General features: G+C 41.4%; 1 protein-coding gene across 1 annotated transcript in view; it reads left to right on the top strand.

Moving 5' to 3' along the window:
* The window catches only part of LOC121279976 (cadherin EGF LAG seven-pass G-type receptor 3-like), a 642,224-nt gene that overhangs the window by 342,456 nt on the left and 281,220 nt on the right, over positions 1-18,548 (top strand). Inside the window, exons 5-7 of the mRNA XM_041191598.1 lie at positions 998-1,086; positions 12,609-12,766; positions 17,984-18,147. Of these exons, the coding sequence (XP_041047532.1) occupies positions 998-1,086; positions 12,609-12,766; positions 17,984-18,147 (411 nt within the window). The remainder of the gene's footprint in view (positions 1-997; positions 1,087-12,608; positions 12,767-17,983; positions 18,148-18,548) is intronic.

The following is an 18,548-nucleotide window of genomic DNA, read 5'->3' as shown; positions in this document are numbered from 1 at the left end:
TGAATCATGTCCACGTCAGTTCTTTGGGATCTCATAGAATTCCATATCCATTACGCGGATTGTTAGGTTAAACTACTGGTAGCTCCTGGGAACTACCTATTTGAATTTGTAAACCATAATATGATACTGTGGCACAGCCAGTTACTCCTAGCACATACCTGATCTAGGAATATACTTTGAGTGTCTGCAACCCTTCCTTTCCTCCCCATTACAAAGATGTTTTCACTCAGTCCACTTGTACAACATTTGAATTGGACACGTCGATTCCAAGTCTTTACAATTCCAGTGAACCAATTCACTCCCCCATAATATTAAATTCTAATACATCTGTCCATTTTCCATTGTCTAGAACTCTTGACCCAAGCATAGAATTTAAATACGAATAGGATCTTAATTTTAATGTACAGTTCAGTAAACATAGCCAACCTGTTGTCAAACTTCATCGTATGTTTGCGACCTTTTACTAGGACAATGTTATATGCCCCAATTCAGAGAGTCCTTTCTGTGTTGTTTTAATAGGCACATTTGTTGCAATTGTACTGCATAAAATACAGTATTGCATGCAATATTGCAACAGTTGCATAATTTGCAACAAATTATTATTTGCGTATTAGCTTCATTAGTATGCAGCTAGTATTATACTAATTTTGCAGTATTAACAAGTACTGTAATACTGTTACAGTTATGGTAATGTGATGCACATTTCTGCACTGAAATTTGTTTTTCCTTTGAGTTGTAAGAGAAGTGAGACAAGTTTTCTGACCATGTATGAACAGCCCAAACAGGTTCAATCTGTTGCAGGCCTTATTTTTGTTTACCCCTCATTCTTCGGAGGATGGGGAAAAAAAGGAGGTGACAATATTCTACACATACTTTTGACATTTTGTTATGACTTTTGCCCCATATTAAAATCCATGTAGCAGCTGAATAGTGAAAGCTTGAAACTATTCACTTATTTAAAAAAAAATCCTTAGCGTCTGGGATGTTCTTTTCACAGGAGAGTCAATGACGGTGGTAACGCCTCATCTTCCTGGAGGGGTCAGCGATGGGCAGTGGCACACGGTGCAGGTCCAATACTATAACAAGGTAGTAAGTTAATACCAATTCAGTATTACATTTCGCATTTTGAAATTGTGTACACCATTTTCTAAGCAGCTAACCTGTTGACAGGACCAAGGCTGTGTGCAAACCTATGTGCCTAGATTTTCTTCCCTGCCTTCCTTTGAGAAGTGCTTGACAGCAGCCTGTTCCAGGTAGTGTGGCTAAGACTGGAACTCTTGTCAGTATGTTATTGCATCCTACTGCTTTGCATAGTAATGTGGAGAAATGAATGCAACGGAGAAAGTAAAGAGAATAAAGGAAAAAGATAGTGTGAAGATGTAGTATTATCAATAAACCTGTAAGGGTGGCAGTTAGAAATGATGTTCATTACCCGTTTAAATTGTTAATTAAACATTCTTTTTAATTCCTGTCTGTTAGAAAATTCTATTTTTGGATTATCTCCAGGATAGACGCAGCAATTGGATAGATATAAATGGTGGCGAGTCACAGAGTTACATATGAACATACGAATTAGGAGCAGGGGTAGGCCATTCAGCCCATCGAGCCTGCGCCACCATTCAGTAAGATCTTGGCTGATCTGATTGTGGCCTGAACTCTATATTCTCCCTACCGCTGATAACCTTTGACTCCCTTGTTAGTCAAGAATCTTATTTACCTCTACCTTAAAAATATTCAATAACCCTGCCTCCACTGCTCTCTGCGGAAGCGAGTTGCAAAGATTCACAACCCTCTGAGAGAAAAATAATTCTTCTCACCTCCGCCTTAAATGGGCGCCCCCTTATTTTTAAACTGCATCCCCTAGTTCTCGTCTCTCTCACGAGGTGGAACGTCCTTTCAGCATCCATCCTGTCAAGTCGCCTCAGGATCTTACATGTTTCAATAAGATTACCACTCATTCTTCAAAACTCCAATGGATACAGCCTCTGACTGTCCAACCTTTCTTCATAAGATAGCCCCCCCCCCCCCCCCCCCCCCCCCCCCCCCCCCCGCATCCCAGGTATCAGTTGAGTGAACCTTCTCTGAACTGCTTCTAATAGATTTATATCCTTTCTTAAATAAGGAGACCAAAACTGTAAACAGTACTCCAGATGAGGTTTCACTAACGCCGTGTACAACTGTAGCAAAACATCCCTACTTTTATATTCCATTTCCCTTGCAATAAATGTCAACATTCCATTTGCCTTCCTAACCACTTGCTGAGTTACGTGTTTCAATCAGGTTCCACCTTAAAAATTGCACCTCACAGTCCCCAGACTTTCTTTTCTTGGCTTTGTGACTGGACTACAAGGTTGGTGAGCACATTAGGTCAGGACACAGAATCTCCTACAGATTAAAACTGGGAATATTATTAGTACGCATCTTGAGAAGATATTTAATGTTAACGGTGCAGCATATGTTTCACTCTTGTACCTTTTTTTGTCCTTTAACTGCGACAGAATGGTTTCAAACATCTGGCAGTGCCTGAATTAGACCAGCGATGACCCTTATTATAAACTGGAGGGATGGGGGTGGTCGCATTCTGTCCTGAGTCCTTGTTATCCAAATTCTGCTGCTGAATGGTTCCCAATCCATAGAGTTGCAGGTTTCAGGCTTGTGGTTTTGTGAAGGTACTGACAAGGAGATCATGTTCTTACACACAAAACAGAGAAAAATCAGGGAACAAGGCAGCCTAACCTTGGGCGGAATTTTGCCATTGGTGAGCAGGGGGCAGGGCCCGCTCGCCGACCCGTAAAATGACACAGGATGATGTTGGGCATAACCCCTGATGTCACTGCGCCCCATTTACATTTTCAGGAAGACGTGGGCACAGCAAAATCAGCTGCGGGCCCGCCGACCTGTCAATGACCAACTGAGGCCATTGACAGATCAATTAAAGTACTTAGTGTACCTGCCCATCCCACCTTAAGGTTGGTGGGTCGGCCAGGAACCCCGGCGGCAAACAAATAAAACACGAAACCTCATCCACCGGCGGGATGAGGTTTCATGCAGGGTTTTAAAATTTTTAAGAAAGTTAATTATGAACATGTCCCATCTCATGTGACATTGTCACATGATGGGGACATGTTAGGGAATTTATTTTTTTCTATTTTTAGTCTTTATAAAAGTGTAAGCGATCTCCCTGAGGCAGCACCTAGCTTCAGGGAGATGTGCGCTCTTTCGTGCGCATGCGTGAAAGAGCGCACTCTCGCTTTTGGGGAATCCCCCGCCTACACAGGGAGCGCATAACTCCCAATATAATTGGCCCGCCCACGTAAAATCATGTCGGGGCCCGCTTCTCCAGCGGGGATCGGCTCCCCGCCCACCGGAGATTGGGTCGGGCCTGCCCGCCCGACAGGCAGAAAATTCTGCCCCTTGTGTATATTTTTGCAGCTATCCCAGAATGGCATTGCTACTAGTTTAAGGGCAAATTGATTTTTTTATAGCTTTAGTTCGTTTGTGGCCTAGAAGACGAGGATGATTGGAAAAAAAATTGAGAGATTTTACAACCTCGAGGAAAATCCAGACAATCTTGGAGGCCTGCTGCAATGAATCCGTTTAGTGGTTTATTATTTTTCAGATCTCTTAACACTGTCATTCTCAATCCCAGCTTCCAGTATTGTTGGTTAGCAGCTCAGTAGAAGAGATCAATTATGGGCAGGTACGATTTTATAAACTATAATGCAACCTTAATAATAACCACATACACACACTGCTTTGGTAAGCCCTGGTCTTATTTGTAATGAGTTGATTTGAGCCAACAATTTGTGACACATGCTGTGCTATGTCCTATAAATAGGCAGCTCACTTGAATGAAATGACTGTCAGGAAAAAAAAAACAACTGGGACAAAGTCCAGAGAACTGATGGAGGCCTTTTAACCTGCCCGCCTCGGCACTCGGCAACCCCATACCTGCCTCCGATCTGCATCTGGAGGCACCCACTCTCCCCCCCAGAACAAAGATTTGCCCCGCCATTCAGGGCACTTTTTTCCAAGGTGGGTGTGGCGACCCGGGAAATTTCCTCACTCCTCAACTTGGGAGTGAAAATCCAGGCCTTAGAGTCTGCCCTGCCAAGCTATTATCAGTGCTCACACTGATGATCCAGCACTACTTTGTGATCTACAAAGTGGTCTCTATCATATATATTAATGATGCAATTTCTTGCTATCATATATCTTAATGACCAGAATAAATTTTCAGGTTTGGAGGTGACACTAAGTTAGGCGGCATAGCACATTGTGTAGATGGAAGCAAGAAGTTAATAAGGGACATAACTTGAGTTGGCAAAACTGGCAGATGATGTTTAGTGTGAAAAAGTGGTGGTCCCCTGAAGCATAAATTGGGGTATTTCCTTATGATCGATGCGCAAAGAGTTTTAAATGCCCTTGTGTCCAAATCACTAAAAATTAGTGCATTAGTACAAAACATAATCAAAAAAAACTGATAGAATGTCTGTCCTTTATCTCAATGGATTTGGAATTTAAAAGTGAGGAAGCGGATGCTTCAGTTGCAAAGAGCTTAGTCAGTTCCATCTAGTTTATTGCCTCCTGCTTTGGTTATTAAACGACTGGTAAGGGATATTGGCCTTGGAGATGATTCGGCACAGACTCACACGAATTATCCCAAGGCTTAAGAGAATAAAGTTATGACGATTGATTGCAAAAGTGTTGGTTTTGTTCTGTTGACTTTAGAAGGTTGAGGATGATCTAATTGAAATCTATAAAATGGTAATGGTATTTAATAGGGCAGGTACAGAGAACATATTTATTCTGGTGGGAGAATATTGGACAAGGAGACATTTTCTTAAAATTAGACCTAGGCCATTTAAGAGTGAAATCGGGAAGTTCTTTGTCAGACAGAGGGTAGTGGAAATCTGGAACTATTTCTCAAAAGGCTGCGTGGCCAACTGAAATTTTCAACCTTGAGATAGATTTTGTTAGGCAAAGGTATCGAGAGATTGAAGTTAATAAAGATAATGGCATTTGAGTACACATCAGCCATGATCTAATTATAGGAACAGGAGCAGGTTATTTAGCCCTGTGAGCTTGTTTGCCATTCAGTTAGATCAAGGCTGATCTCTATCTTACAGCCATGTACCCACCTTGGTTCTGTAATCCTTAATATTCTTGCCTAGCAAAAATCTGTAAATCTGTTTTGAAATTTTCCATTGACCCAGCCTCAATAGTTTTTTGAGGGTGAGAATTACAGATTTCCACTATCCTTTGTGTGAAGCAGTGCTTTCTGACATTAACCCTGAATGACCTAGCTCTAATTTTAAGGTTATGTGCTCTTGGATCTTGTGCTCCCCCAACTGGAGGAAATAGTTTATTTTTATGTACCAAATCAAATCCTTTAATCTTCTTCAACTCATTTGAATCACCCCATAATCTTCTCTATATTCGAATGAATATAAGCCTAGTTTATACAAGCTGTCCTCATGATCTAACCCTTTTACCCATGTTATCATTCTGGTGAATCTGCACTGCACTCCCTCCAAGACCAGTATACCTTTCTGAGGTTCGGTGCCTAGAATTGCAAACATTATTTCATATGGGATCTCATCAGCTCTGTATAGCTGTGACACAACTTTCACCCCTTTGTATTCCAGTCCTGTTGAGTTAAAAGCCAACATTCCATTCATTTTAAATGGGTTTTTTTTTTTGCACCTGTCCAGTAACTTTTGACTAATTTCTGTACTTGAACCCCTAAAAGTCCCTGGTCATCCACAGTTTCTAGTTTCCCACCTTCTAGAAAATGCAGATTCTTAGGTCCAAAGTGAAAGACCTCACACTTAAAAGAAATAAACTTGCGGTACCGCAGGGATAGAGCGGAAAATTGTAATGACAGGATTGCTCTACAGAGAGGCTGCATGGACTCAATGGGCTGAGTGGCTTCCTACCGTGCTATGATGACTCTATGATTTCCCCACACTGAGCTCCATTTGCCAGTTTCACTCACATTTAATCTATAAATTTCCCATTGCAACTTTCCATTCCCATCTACATACACTATATTCCATGCTACCTTACTTAGTGTTGTCAGCAAATGTAAATATACACCACTCTTCCTTCATCCAACGTGCCTATAAATGTAGTGAAGATTTGCAGCCCAAGTACAAATCTGGATTAATATATTTCTATTTTTGCGTAACATTTTTCACGATGACTAGGGGCAGAATCTTCTGGCTGGCAGACCCCGCACGCCAGCACTTAAAATGTCGTGTGCCGACATCGCGCGAGCGTCCTGACATCAGCGCGATATTTCGGTCGGCAGGCGCGCTAGGCAGCGGGACCGCACCCGCCATTAATTAAAGGCCTCGTTAAGGCCCTTAACTTGCCAATCGTCAACGATTTTGAGGGGCCGGTGCGAACTTCGGTTTGGCGCACAGGCCCAACGGGCAGGCGGGGAGGTGATTTTTTTACAAACCTCATCCAGTGGCGGGATGAGGTTTAATAGCGGTTTTAAAAGCGCTTAATAAAGTTTTTGTTTATTTCATTAACATGTCCCATCTCCTGTGACAATTTCACATGAGGGGGACATGTTAATGAATTTTTTATTGTCCCTTTTTTTTTGCCAGCCTTTCAGCGATCTCCCTGAGGCAGCACTTTGCCCGCCCACTTAAAATGGTGGCGGGGCCCATTTTGGCAGCGGCGATTGGCTGCCCGCCTGCCACCGAGCCAGTAGGGCCCGCCCGCCCATCAAGAGCAAAATTCTGCTCTAGATGTCACAAAGCCCTTCACTGTCAACAAAGTATTTTATGAAGTGTAATACTGTTGTAATGTAAGAAATGTGGCAGCCAATATGTGCCCAGCAAGCTCTCTCAAACAGCAATGTGGTATTGACCAGGTAACCTGTTTTTAGTGATATTGATTGAGGGATGAATAATGGCCAGGACACTGGGGACACTCTCCTGCTCTTCTTCAAAATAGTACCATGGGATCTTTTACATCCACCCGAGCAGGCAATGGGGACTCAATTTAACATTGCATCCAAAAGATGACACCTCCGACAGTGAAGTGCTGCCTCAGTACCGCACTGGAGTGCCAGCCTTGATTTTTGTGCTCAAGCCCTGGTTTGGGACTTGACCTCAGAACCTTATGATGCAGTGGCGAATGCGCTACCAATAAGCCAACTCGGCAAGGGTGCGGGAACTAAGAGAAAATATTAGAGAGGAATACCAGGGTGCACAAAATACTGGAAGGGACAGGTAGCACTAATATAGAGAATAGTAAGTTAATGGGTAAAGTCGGGGCAAGGGAGAAAGTAACAAAATCTAAATCAGGATTATTATGCATGGATGTGAATGCACGGAGTATAGTAAATAAGATTGGGGAGTTACAGGTGCAGATTGCCATGTGGAAATGTGACGTGGCGATAACAGAGACCTGGCTCAAGGAAGGGCAAAACTGGGTGTTAAATATTCCCAGGTACAAGGTGTTCAGAAGAGATAGGAAAAGAGGAGGAGTGGCGATGTTGATTAAAGGGAGCATTGCAGTGCTGGAGAAAGAGGATGTCCCAGAGGGTTCAAGGACAGAATCAAGTTGGCTAGAGCTAAGGAACAAAAAGGGCGCAATTACATTGCTCGGTGTGGTCTGTAGATGCCAAATAGTGAGAAGGACTTAGAAGAACAGATCTGCAGGGAAATTACAGAGAGATGTAAGCATTATAGAGTCATTATAGTGGGGGACTTTAATTACCCGAATGTAGACTGGGACAATGGTAGAGTAAAGGGTGTTGAGGGGTATAAGTTCCTAGATTGTGTTCAGGAGAATTTTCTACCGAGTATGTGTCCAATCCAACAAGAAAAGATGTGCTGTTGGACCTGGTTCTTGGAAATGGCCAAGTAAATCAAGTGGCAGTGGGGGAACATTTAAAAGACAGTGATCATTGTATTGTACATTTTAGGATGATGACAGAAAAGAACGATAGGCAATCCAGAGTAAGAATAATTAGCTGGACAAGAGCCAACTTCGATGGGGCAAGGATGAATCTGGGCCAGATAGAATGGAACGAAAGATTGGCAGGAAAAACTGTAGCTGAACAATGGCTACCTTCAAAAAAGAATTGGTTTGGGCACGGTCAAGGTATATTCCATCGAAGGGAAGGGTAGGACAAACAAATCCAGAGCTCCCTGGTTGAAAAGGGAGATTGAAATTAAGATAAAGAAGAAAAAGTGGGCTTATGACAGGTGTCAGGTAGAAAATACAATTGAGCACCAAGAGGAATACAGAAGGTTCAGAGAGGAGGTGAAAAAGCGTATTAGAAAAGCGAAGAGGGATTAAGAGAAAAGACTGGCAGTCAACGTAAAGGGGAATCCCAAAGTCTTTTATGGACATATAAGTAGTAAAAGGATGGTAAAAGGAGGATTAGGGGCTTAAAAGGGAATTTACACATTGACAAGGGGATCATGGCTGAGGTATTAAATGAATACTTTGCATCCATCTTTGCCAAGGAGGTGGATGCTATACACGCCATGGTGACAGCTGAGGAAATTCTGTCACTAGAAGGGTTCAAAATTGACAAGGAGGAAGTGTCGAATAAATGTCGGTACTTAAAGTTGACAAGGCACCAGGACCAGATGAGGTGCGTCCAAGGATATTGAAGGAAGGGAGAGTAGAAATTGCAGGGACACTGGCCATAATTTCTCAGTCTTCCCTAGACTTGGGGGTGGACTGGAGAATTGCAAACATTACGCGCCCTTGTTCAAAAAAGCTTGTAAGGATAAGCCCAGCAATTACAGACCAGTCAGTTTAACTTCAGTGGTGGGCAAGACTCTAGAAACAATTATTCGGGATAGAATTAGTAGTCACATGGAAAACTATGGGTTGATAAGGGAGAGCCAGCCTGGATTTCTGAAGGGACAATTGTGTTTAACTAACTTGCTGGAGTTTTTGAGGAGGTAACAGAAAAGGTCGATGAGAGTAATGCTGTTGATCTGGTGCACATGAACTTTCAAAAGGCATTTGACAGAGTGCCACACAACAGACGTGAGAAAAGTCTTTGCTCATGAATACGAAGCTTGAGAGTGTTGTGAACTGCGAGGAGGATAGTGTGGAACAGGCAAGTTGGTGGAGTGGGCAGATAGGTGGCAGATGAAGTTCAATGCAGAGAATTGATGCATTTTGGTAGGAAGAACATGGACAGACAATATGAAATAAGGGGTGAAATTTTGAAGGGGGTGCAGGAGCAGAAAGAATTGGGTGTATATGTGCATAGATCATTGAAGGTGGCAGGACAGCTGGAGAGAGCAGTTAATAAAGCATATAGTATCCTGGGTTTTATTAATTGGGGCATAGAGTACAAGAGCGGGGGAGGTTATGCTGAATTTATATAAGACACTTGTTAGACCTCAGCTGGAGTATTGTGTACAGTTCTGGGTACCACCTTATAGGAAGGATGTGAACACATTGGAGAGAGTGCAGAAGAGGTTTACAAGAATGGTTTCAGGGATGAGAAACTTCAGCTATGAGGATAGATTGAAAAGGTTGGCACTGTTCTCCTTGGAGAGGAGAAGGCTAAGAGGAGATTTGATAGAGATGTTCAAAATCATGAGGGGACTGGACAGAGTAGATACGTAGAAGTTGTTCCCACTCATAAAAGGATCAAGAACAAGAGGACACAGATTTAAAGTGATTTGCAAAAGAAGCAGATGTGACGTGAGAAAAAAACATTTTCACACGACGAGTGCTTCGGGTCTGGAATGCAGTATCTGGAAGTGTGCTGGAGGCAGGTTCAATCGAGGCATTCAAGTGGGCATTAGATGATGATTTGAATAGAAACAATGTGCAAGGATATGGGGGAAAGGCAGGGCAATGACACTAGGTCATAATGGTAATTTGGAGAGCCGGTGCAGACATGATGGGCCGAATGGCCGCCTCCTGTGCCATTAAAATTCTGTGAAGCCATAGCTGATGTAGGAAAGATATCAAGCTCACAGTTCTCGATGCTTGTTTCCGGTAGATGTTCTGGCAGCTTTTGTCTTTGACCGGCATAGTTTATGCAAATGAGCCATTTCTTCATGGGGAGGGGATATTGGAATTGTTAAACTTAGCTTGCTTGAGTTGCATCTTCTACCACCTCCTGATTGCAGATTTATATTGTTTTCTTAGGTGGCCAAGGTACCCAAAAAATTCCCTACACTTTTGCGAATAGGATCTTTTTCATCCACTGGAATATGTTAATGGGGCTTTTAAATATTATGGGCTTCATTTCAAAAGCTTGGAAATCAAGTGCTTTATATGTATTGTGTTGAGGACAGGGTGCACAGCTCGTTATACAATCTGATTTCACTCTTGCAAATGGATCATAGAATGGTTACAGCACAGAAGGAACCATTCAGCCTGTTATGTCTGTGGCAGCTGTTTGCAAGAGCAACTCAGCTAGTCCCATTGTGGATCAAATCACAGCAAATTCAAATTAGATCAGTATCCAGTTTTGTACAACACTGTTATGGATTCCATTTCTTTTCAGACTGGGTCAGAGGCGCACATGTATTTCTTTGCAACAGAGTACACTCACCAGCATAATCAAGTGGTAGGGCCATTGCTGAACGGAATGATTGAGTGTCTACATTAAATATCCGGGTGACTATTAATATAAGAATTTGTTCCCTCGAGTACTGTCCTACTCTTCAGAAGTGCACAGCAGTTGACGCAGAATGAATGAGAAAGATGTGTTAATATTTTAGGTGTAAATTTGTGTTACAAAAGCTGAAATACTAACCAACATGTTATTTTTTTCTAAGAAATCATAACATTTTACAGTGCAGGTCATTTGACCCATCATGCCAGTGCCAATCCTTTCAAAGAGCTATCCAATTAGTTCCACTCCCATGCTGTTTCCCAATAGCCCTGCAATATTCTCCGCTTCAAATATTCATCCAATTTCCAATTGAAAGTTACCTTTGAACCTGTTTCCACTACCCTTTCAGACAGTGTATTCCACATCATCAAAACTTGCTGCATTAGAAAAAATCTTATCTAGCTGTTCTGCCAATTACTTTAAATAAGCACCCTCCAGTTATTGAACAATCAGCCAGTGGGAGCAGTTTCTCTTTAATTACTCTATCAAAACCCTTTATGATTTTGAATGCCTCTTTAAATCTTCCCTTAACCTTTGCTGTAAGGAGATCAATCCCAGCTTCCCTAGCCTCTCATATAATTGAAACTCCTCAACCCTGGTACTTTTTTAGTAAACCTTATATACATCTCCTAACACCTTGATATCCTTCCTAATATGTGGTACCCAGAGCTAGATATAGTGCTCCAGCTGAGACCTAACCAGTGATTTATTAAGGTTTCTGTCTCCAGTTTCCTGCATTATTAGTTCTGCTCTTCATTTCTAATAGTTGATGTTTTGAAAATCATTGCACTGCAGTTCACTTGAAGCCCCTTTCTCTGCAGAGTTGGGAGCTAATTGCACATTTATAGATGGAAGAAAATTAACTTGATCAGTGTTCCAGACTGTTTAGTTATACAGTGTTGTCAACATTACAGATTTTGATACCCACACTCACAGCTTGTGCACAGTCTTTGTTAGGAGATTTGTCAAGGGAAGTGTGGAGATAGTTTGAAAGCTGTGCCAAAATAACATTATACCAACACTGATCCCTCACCAGCAACTCAAGTCATGAGCTGGGCTAATGATTGCACCCTAGAGCAATGTTTCCACTTCCTGATGTGGGAGGTTTATTAACAAGTAGGTTGCAGTAGTTCTAGCAGCCTAATGTTTTCAGGCAATGACAGTCCCATCTGGATGCAATCAGTTCATCTTCCTCGAGTTCTGAAATCAGCTTATAGCTTTGTACAAAGAATTTGCAGATGATTAGACAATCCATTTGATAATTTAATTTTCACATATCTGAAAACATGACTCTGTTGGGGAAGGAGCTCTGTTTTGCATTCTCATTCTATGTAGAAGGTAGACAAAGAACAGAGCAAGGGAAAGAAAAAAGCATGGATGAAAGATGCCTACATTAAAATATAGACACATACATTGGAACAGAATAGAGAATAAAGGGATATCTCTCCTCGTGGGTTGCCTGGTCTCTACAGGTAAAACTATTTGCTTGAAAGTTCACATTTACATGTCTGTATAATTTGGGAAAAATTGGAATAAGTGACCAGCTTTAGAAGCAAAAAGGAGAGAAAATGGAGGAAAAAATGATAATCAGTTTGAGGAAACCCATTCAAAACACACAGGTAATAGTAAGCATTAATTTAAACTCCTTAATATACTGTGCTGTATAAATCATAGTGGGAGGTGAGGTAATGTTCCTATTAATCTTTTATGAGTTATTCTGAAGTGTTTGTTTTATGTATTAGTGTTTCTTTATAACACCACCTCTTATCATGAGAAATTACTCTTGCTTAATTGTAATTGATTTACCACTTCTCTAAATAGGATGGAATTGTCCCCTAATGTTTTCTCTTAATTTCTAGAAATGAAGTAATCTGGTAATATTTTATGAATGGTTACCATTTAGGGAATCAATAAGACAGCTATTCTTTTGCAACCCAATGTCTAGCCTTTCGTTGATTAACTTGCCTTATGTGCATTCTTCTATTAGCCAAAAATTGGGTCACTGGGAGTTGCACAAGGCCCGTCAGAGCAGAAGGTGGCGATCTTAACAGTTGATGATTGTGACACCTCCATTGCTGTCCGTTTTGGGGCTGATATTGGAAACTATTCATGTGCTGCAGAGGGTGTACAGTCCAGCTCCAAGAAGTAAGTGTGTAAAATATGCCAGTGCATCTCGCTGATGTTACATGTTGTCTTTTTGGTGTAAAATAAATTTATTGTTGGTGGTTTATGGCACCATTGAAAGTTTCTCATGTAAGATTATGCTTTTCAACCACCAGCTTCTACATTGTGTCCTCTTTGAATCTGATTATTTAGCTTCTTTCATGCTGTCTGGCATCACTGTGTGTCACTCCACGTCCCTCTATAAATCTGTACAGAGAACTGTAACAGAAATCAACATTTAAAAAAAAAAGGAAATTCACAACGAGGTTCATTTTGTGCCAATTTTGTATCCCTCTTCAAAGTGGTCTAGATGATTGATATAATGCTAAATCTCTTCTGGGTGTCTCATAATGGTTGCTCGTGGTGTGTTTGGAGATAGACTGTTCCAAAATGTTGTCCTCTGGAATTCCAGTGACAGCCCTGACTCCAGTTTGTAGCAGAGCCATGAAAAGCCAAATGCTGTTGATGGGAAAATTGTCCCTTCCGGAAAGCTTAGCTGATTTTCCAGTAGGGAAGAAAACCTCTGTCTGAAGTATCCATGATATTGCAAGTTCACTAAAATCTCATATATTGAAATATATTATTCTGCAATGCTGTTCCAGGTTGCCTGGAATATTTTTTAGGACCCAGCTCTATTTCTCAGCACCAAGGCAGTCTAATTCCAAGAAGCAAGCTTTATTCACAGTTCCTTCCAAAGAAGATTTTCAAATCTTTCTCTAATATACATCAAAACATTCTTATGTAATCTGCAACATCTTTCCCAGTCCCTAAGTGAACCAAGGGCAAATTGGAGCACATGATCTCCTGCCCTCCAATCTCAGCAGACTTCTAAATGGCAGCCATGAGATTTTACCTGTAGATCAGAAAATTAAATTTCTCACATACTGGAGGGCTAAGGGATTTCAAGAAGTTCATCATAGCCAGCTTTCGGATGCTTTTCAAATCAACAAATGAAGCCTCCAAGATGGATTAAGCTGCTTAATCCTTTTTTCCAAGATAGAATTTCCACTGCAAGAGAAATTGGATGCATCGTCTAGCAAGCCAAAAAATTCTAGACAGTACACCGTTTTCATTTGACTTTGACTTGAAGTGGCAGCCAGCAAAGCATAATGAAGTAACAGCATTGATTGCTGGATAAAGTTTTATGAATGTTCAGCTTGTGAAATTTTGTTTGATTCCCATAATATTTGATTTCTGTCTAATTTTCTGGAGCAGGACCAGCAGTGGTGTCCACACCCTCAACTTGCTGTGGTAGCAACTCCTGGAGTCGAGAAACAGCAAACCTCTATCATGAATAATGTTTAAAAGGGATAATGAATGCAATGAATCAATTATGAGGAGTTTTGCAGGGAGTAATGTATTTATATTATGCTACAGGTTCCAAAATAGGTCTACAAAAGACTGAGAGGAAGGGAAGATTCTGGAATTTTTATTGTAATAGTGCCATTTATACAGAACAAAGTTTAATGTCTTTTTTAATAACTGAGCTCTCAATTGAAATTCATTGTGAATGTATTACAAAATCACCAACAGCGAGCTAGCAACCTATTTCACAATCAGCTGGGCTCTTCCTATGATTAATTCAGGCAATGTGGATTTTTCATTCACTAATGTCCATTTTGTGATACGACCCAAGACAAATTTCATCTTTTATGAGTTTGTTATCTCCTTAATAACTTATGTTATTGCCATAAAAACACTCTCTGGCTAGCTTCTGAAAATAAGGGTTGAGCATTTATAACAGTTGTAGAGACTAATAGATTGTAAGTCGGCTCTTCCGGGCCTGCAAGGAGTTTGGACTGACGATCAGAGTCAGGAAGGCCAAAGTTATACGTCAGGACGTAGAGACTCCACCTTCCGTCAACACTGACAACCTCACCCTGGAGGCCGTCGACAGTTTCACATACCACGGATCAGCAATTACCAGCACCTTGATGTCCCTTAATGCCAAAACCAGCACCAGGATTGCCAAAACCGCTGCTCTCATGTCAAAGTTGAGAAGTCGCGTGTGGACCAATAGCAAACTAACCAAAATTACAAAAATAAAAGCAAAACTCTGCGGATGCTGGAGACCTGAAATTAAAACAGAAAGAGCTGAAAATTCTCAGCAGGTCTGGCAGCGCCTGTGGAGAAAGAAACAGTTAACTTTTTGAGCCCAGTATGCAACTGAAGAGAGCCCTTTGCAACTGAAGAGAGGTAGAAATGTGTTAGATTTAATGCTGTTGAGGAAGGTGGGGGTGTCAGGTAGAGCAAAGGGGAAAGTCAGGGATGTTTCAGAAGGTGGGGCAGATTAAATGACAAAGATTTCAGGGAACAAAAGGTAACAAGAATGGTAATGGTAGCTGTAAAGGAACAAAGCATTGGTTCCGAGTAGGTGTTAATAGCAATAACAAGGTCAGTACTGTATGAAAGGAAAATATGAGAACAAGATACAGACTGGCACCAGGGGAAACACTAGGGCAAGACAGAGTTCATGGTCTGAAGTTGTTGACCTCAATGTTGAGTCCAGAAGGGTATAAAGTACCTAATTATAAGATGAGTTGCTGTTCCTCAAGTATGCATTGGGCTTCACTGGAACATTGCAGTAGGCCGAGGACTGTGAGCATGAGATTCAGGTGGTAATTTAAAATGGCAAGCAACAAGGAGGTCAGGGTCATGCTTGCAGACTGAAATGAGATGTTCTGCAAAGCAGTCACCTAGCCTGAGTTTGGGTTCCCCAGGGTAGAGTAGTCTGCATTGTGAGTTGTGACTAGAATAGACTGAACTGAAATAAGTGCAAGTAAATTGCTGCTCACAATCAAAATGTTTGTGGCCTTGGACATTGAGGAGAGAGGAGGTAAAGGGGCATGTATTACACCTCCTGCGATTGCATGGGAAGGTGCCATCGGAAGATGAGTTGTTTGGGGATGATAGAAGAGTGGACGAGGGTGTCACAGAGGGAATGGTCCCTTTGGAATGCTGACAGAGGAGGGGAAGGAAGCTGTGTTCGGTGGTGGCATCATGCTGGAACTGGCAGAGGATAATCTTTTAAATGTGGAGGCTGATAGGGTGGAAAGTGAGGAGAAAGGGCATCCTATCATGGTTCTGGGACAGAGGAGAAGGGGTGAGGGCAGGAGTGCGGGAAATGGGTTGGACATGGTTGAGGGCCCTGTCAACCACAGTAGGGGAAATCCCGGTTGAGGAAAAGCAAGACATGTCGGAAACACCTTTGTTGAAGGTAGCATCATCAGAACAGATGCGACGGAGAAGCTGGCAGAATGGGAAAATACAAAGCTCCGTGTGTACAAGGCTTGTGTTCTCAGCACTGTCCTTTACAGTAGTGAGGCATGGATAACTTATGCAAGTCAAGAAAAGCGGCTGATTAGTTTCCACCTCTGCTGCCTCAGATGAATATGGGGCATCCCCTGGCAGGAGAGTGTGCTGAAAATAGAAGTACATCAGCATACAGGGGTTCCCAGCATGTTTGACCTCATGAGTCAGCAGCGACTCCATTGGCTGGGCCATGTGAGCAAAATGGATGGCGGCCAGATCTCCAAAGTCTATGGCGAGCCTGCTATCGACACAAGAACAACAGGTCGCCCATGTCTATGATACAAGGATGTCTGCAAGCAAGAGTTCACATTGGCCGGGATTGGAGCTGATATGTGGGAAGTCCAGGCTGCTGACTGGAATGCCTGGAGACAAGCAGTCAGGAAGGGCGTGGAAGAAGCAGAGACCAAAGAGATGATCAGATGATAGAAAGGAGAGCCTGCCAGAAGGAAAAAACATGAGTCAACGTCGGGCCAATGCTGTGATAATTATTATTAATTAATTATAATAAATCTGTGCCAGCTGTGGAAGGGACTGCCACACGTGAATCGGCCTCTACAGCCACAACAGATGATGTTCAGTACAGAAGTGACATACGCCCTGGGAGTAGTCCATCGTCTCCCAAGACAGACTAATAAAATAGTTCTCATAGCAAATTGTCAGTTTGTACCGAATTAGGGGATAAGTATCTGATGTTTTTTTTTAATTCGTCCATGGGAGCATTTACTGCCCACCATTTTAAGAGTCTACCATTTCTGTGGATCTGGGGTCACATGTAGGCCAGACCAGGTAAGGACGGCAGACTTCATTCCCTAATGGACATTAATGAACCAGATGGGTTTTTTCGACGATGGTTTCATGGTCATCATCATTAATTCCAGATTTTTTTTTATTGAATTCAAATTTCAACATCTTCCATGGTTGGGATTTGAACCCTCTCTGGAATACCGCTATGACACTACCGCTATGCCACTGGGAACTAGAGACTGCCTTTACTCTTTTACTCACTTTCTATAGGACCATTATACTCAGCAGTAAGAGACAACTTTCATCCAGTCAGCCTGGGCTAGATTTGAACCCAGTGGTGAAGAACCAGTGCATAACTCTTTGAACCACCCAGCTCCCAATTATCATTTACTTTGACTTCATTTTGTTCTATTTAGCACTGATTACTTAAAAAAAAAAGATTTCTTGTGGGCATTCTGAAGAGTCATTTAAAAAAATGAACTTGATGGGTCCTTGAACTGACAGTACATAGCGGTGTATTCAAGCACAGACACTTGGGAAGTACCTTATTAATGATGGACAGTTGTTTGATTTTTTTTTAACATTATGTTAGATGCAATAACTCCTCAATAATAATTTCTCTAATACCACTGTACTGAATCTTCAAGCAAAATTATCTCCAAGACATAAACAGAAATAGACCAAGTAGTGTTCGAAGATCATAATTCTTGAATAACTTTTAGAAAAATTACTCGTAACATTTATCCATCAAAAAATTAGGAAGTTGCTGTTTCTTGAAAAAAAATTGCCTTTCCATAACAACTTTTGTGTTGATGATGAACTAGCATGTTTCATTTGTGTAGCACTAGGATGCTTGATGACTCTTACGACATGTAGCATTCTGCCAATTTTATGGTTACCTTTCATTCTATAACATTTAACAAGCAATGATTTCCAGTAAGTGAAATCAGGGCAGTTTCATAAATTTTGAGATTCTTTTGAGCTCAACTTAAACTAAACTGCTAAGTGGGAGGTTAGTAAAATCCCTAGATTTCATAATTGCTTTGTAACTCGCTCTCAGAGCTAGCTGTCAGTGTATATGCATATGTAAAGTATTCATCAAATAAAGTCCGATAACATTATACTTTTGCCATATGCTATTAGGTCCCTGGATCTCACTGGTCCTTTACTGCTTGGGGGTGTCCCAAACCTACCTGAGAATTTCCCAGTGGTTAACACAGAGTTTGTGGGATGTATGAAAGAACTTCACATTGACAACAAACGTGTTGACATGGCAGCCTACATTGCCAATAATGGTACCTTTCCAGGTAATAGAGTCATGTACTTCTACTCCTGTTGTCAATACATGACATGTATATTCTGTGTATCTTTCTCTCTTGCTATCTGTGAACTGTGTGCAAAGTCAGTGTTAAAAAAAAATGTTGTTTTCCCCTAAAAATGCTTAGCCTTGTACGTTGTGTCATATGATAGTCATGTTCATGGATGATAGGTATCCATTTGTATTGATGATAAAATGGTAAGATATATAAAATCACAGATAAAATGATGTGGCTCTGACGCTGGCACGTATTTCTGAAGACTCTTGTAACAGCTAAACTCTGACAATTTTTATGGCTTGTAAAACAATTCTCTCTCTCATATCATATTTATTTCTTTCAGATATGGAATAATATAACACATAGCTGAAGGAAATGGGGATTTAATTGAG

This window comes from Carcharodon carcharias, chromosome 7 (genome assembly GCF_017639515.1).
Source record: "Carcharodon carcharias isolate sCarCar2 chromosome 7, sCarCar2.pri, whole genome shotgun sequence".
NCBI lineage: Eukaryota > Metazoa > Chordata > Chondrichthyes > Lamniformes > Lamnidae > Carcharodon > Carcharodon carcharias.
The sequence above is the reverse complement of the archived record's forward strand: the minus strand, read 5'-3'. Positions and strand labels throughout refer to the sequence as shown.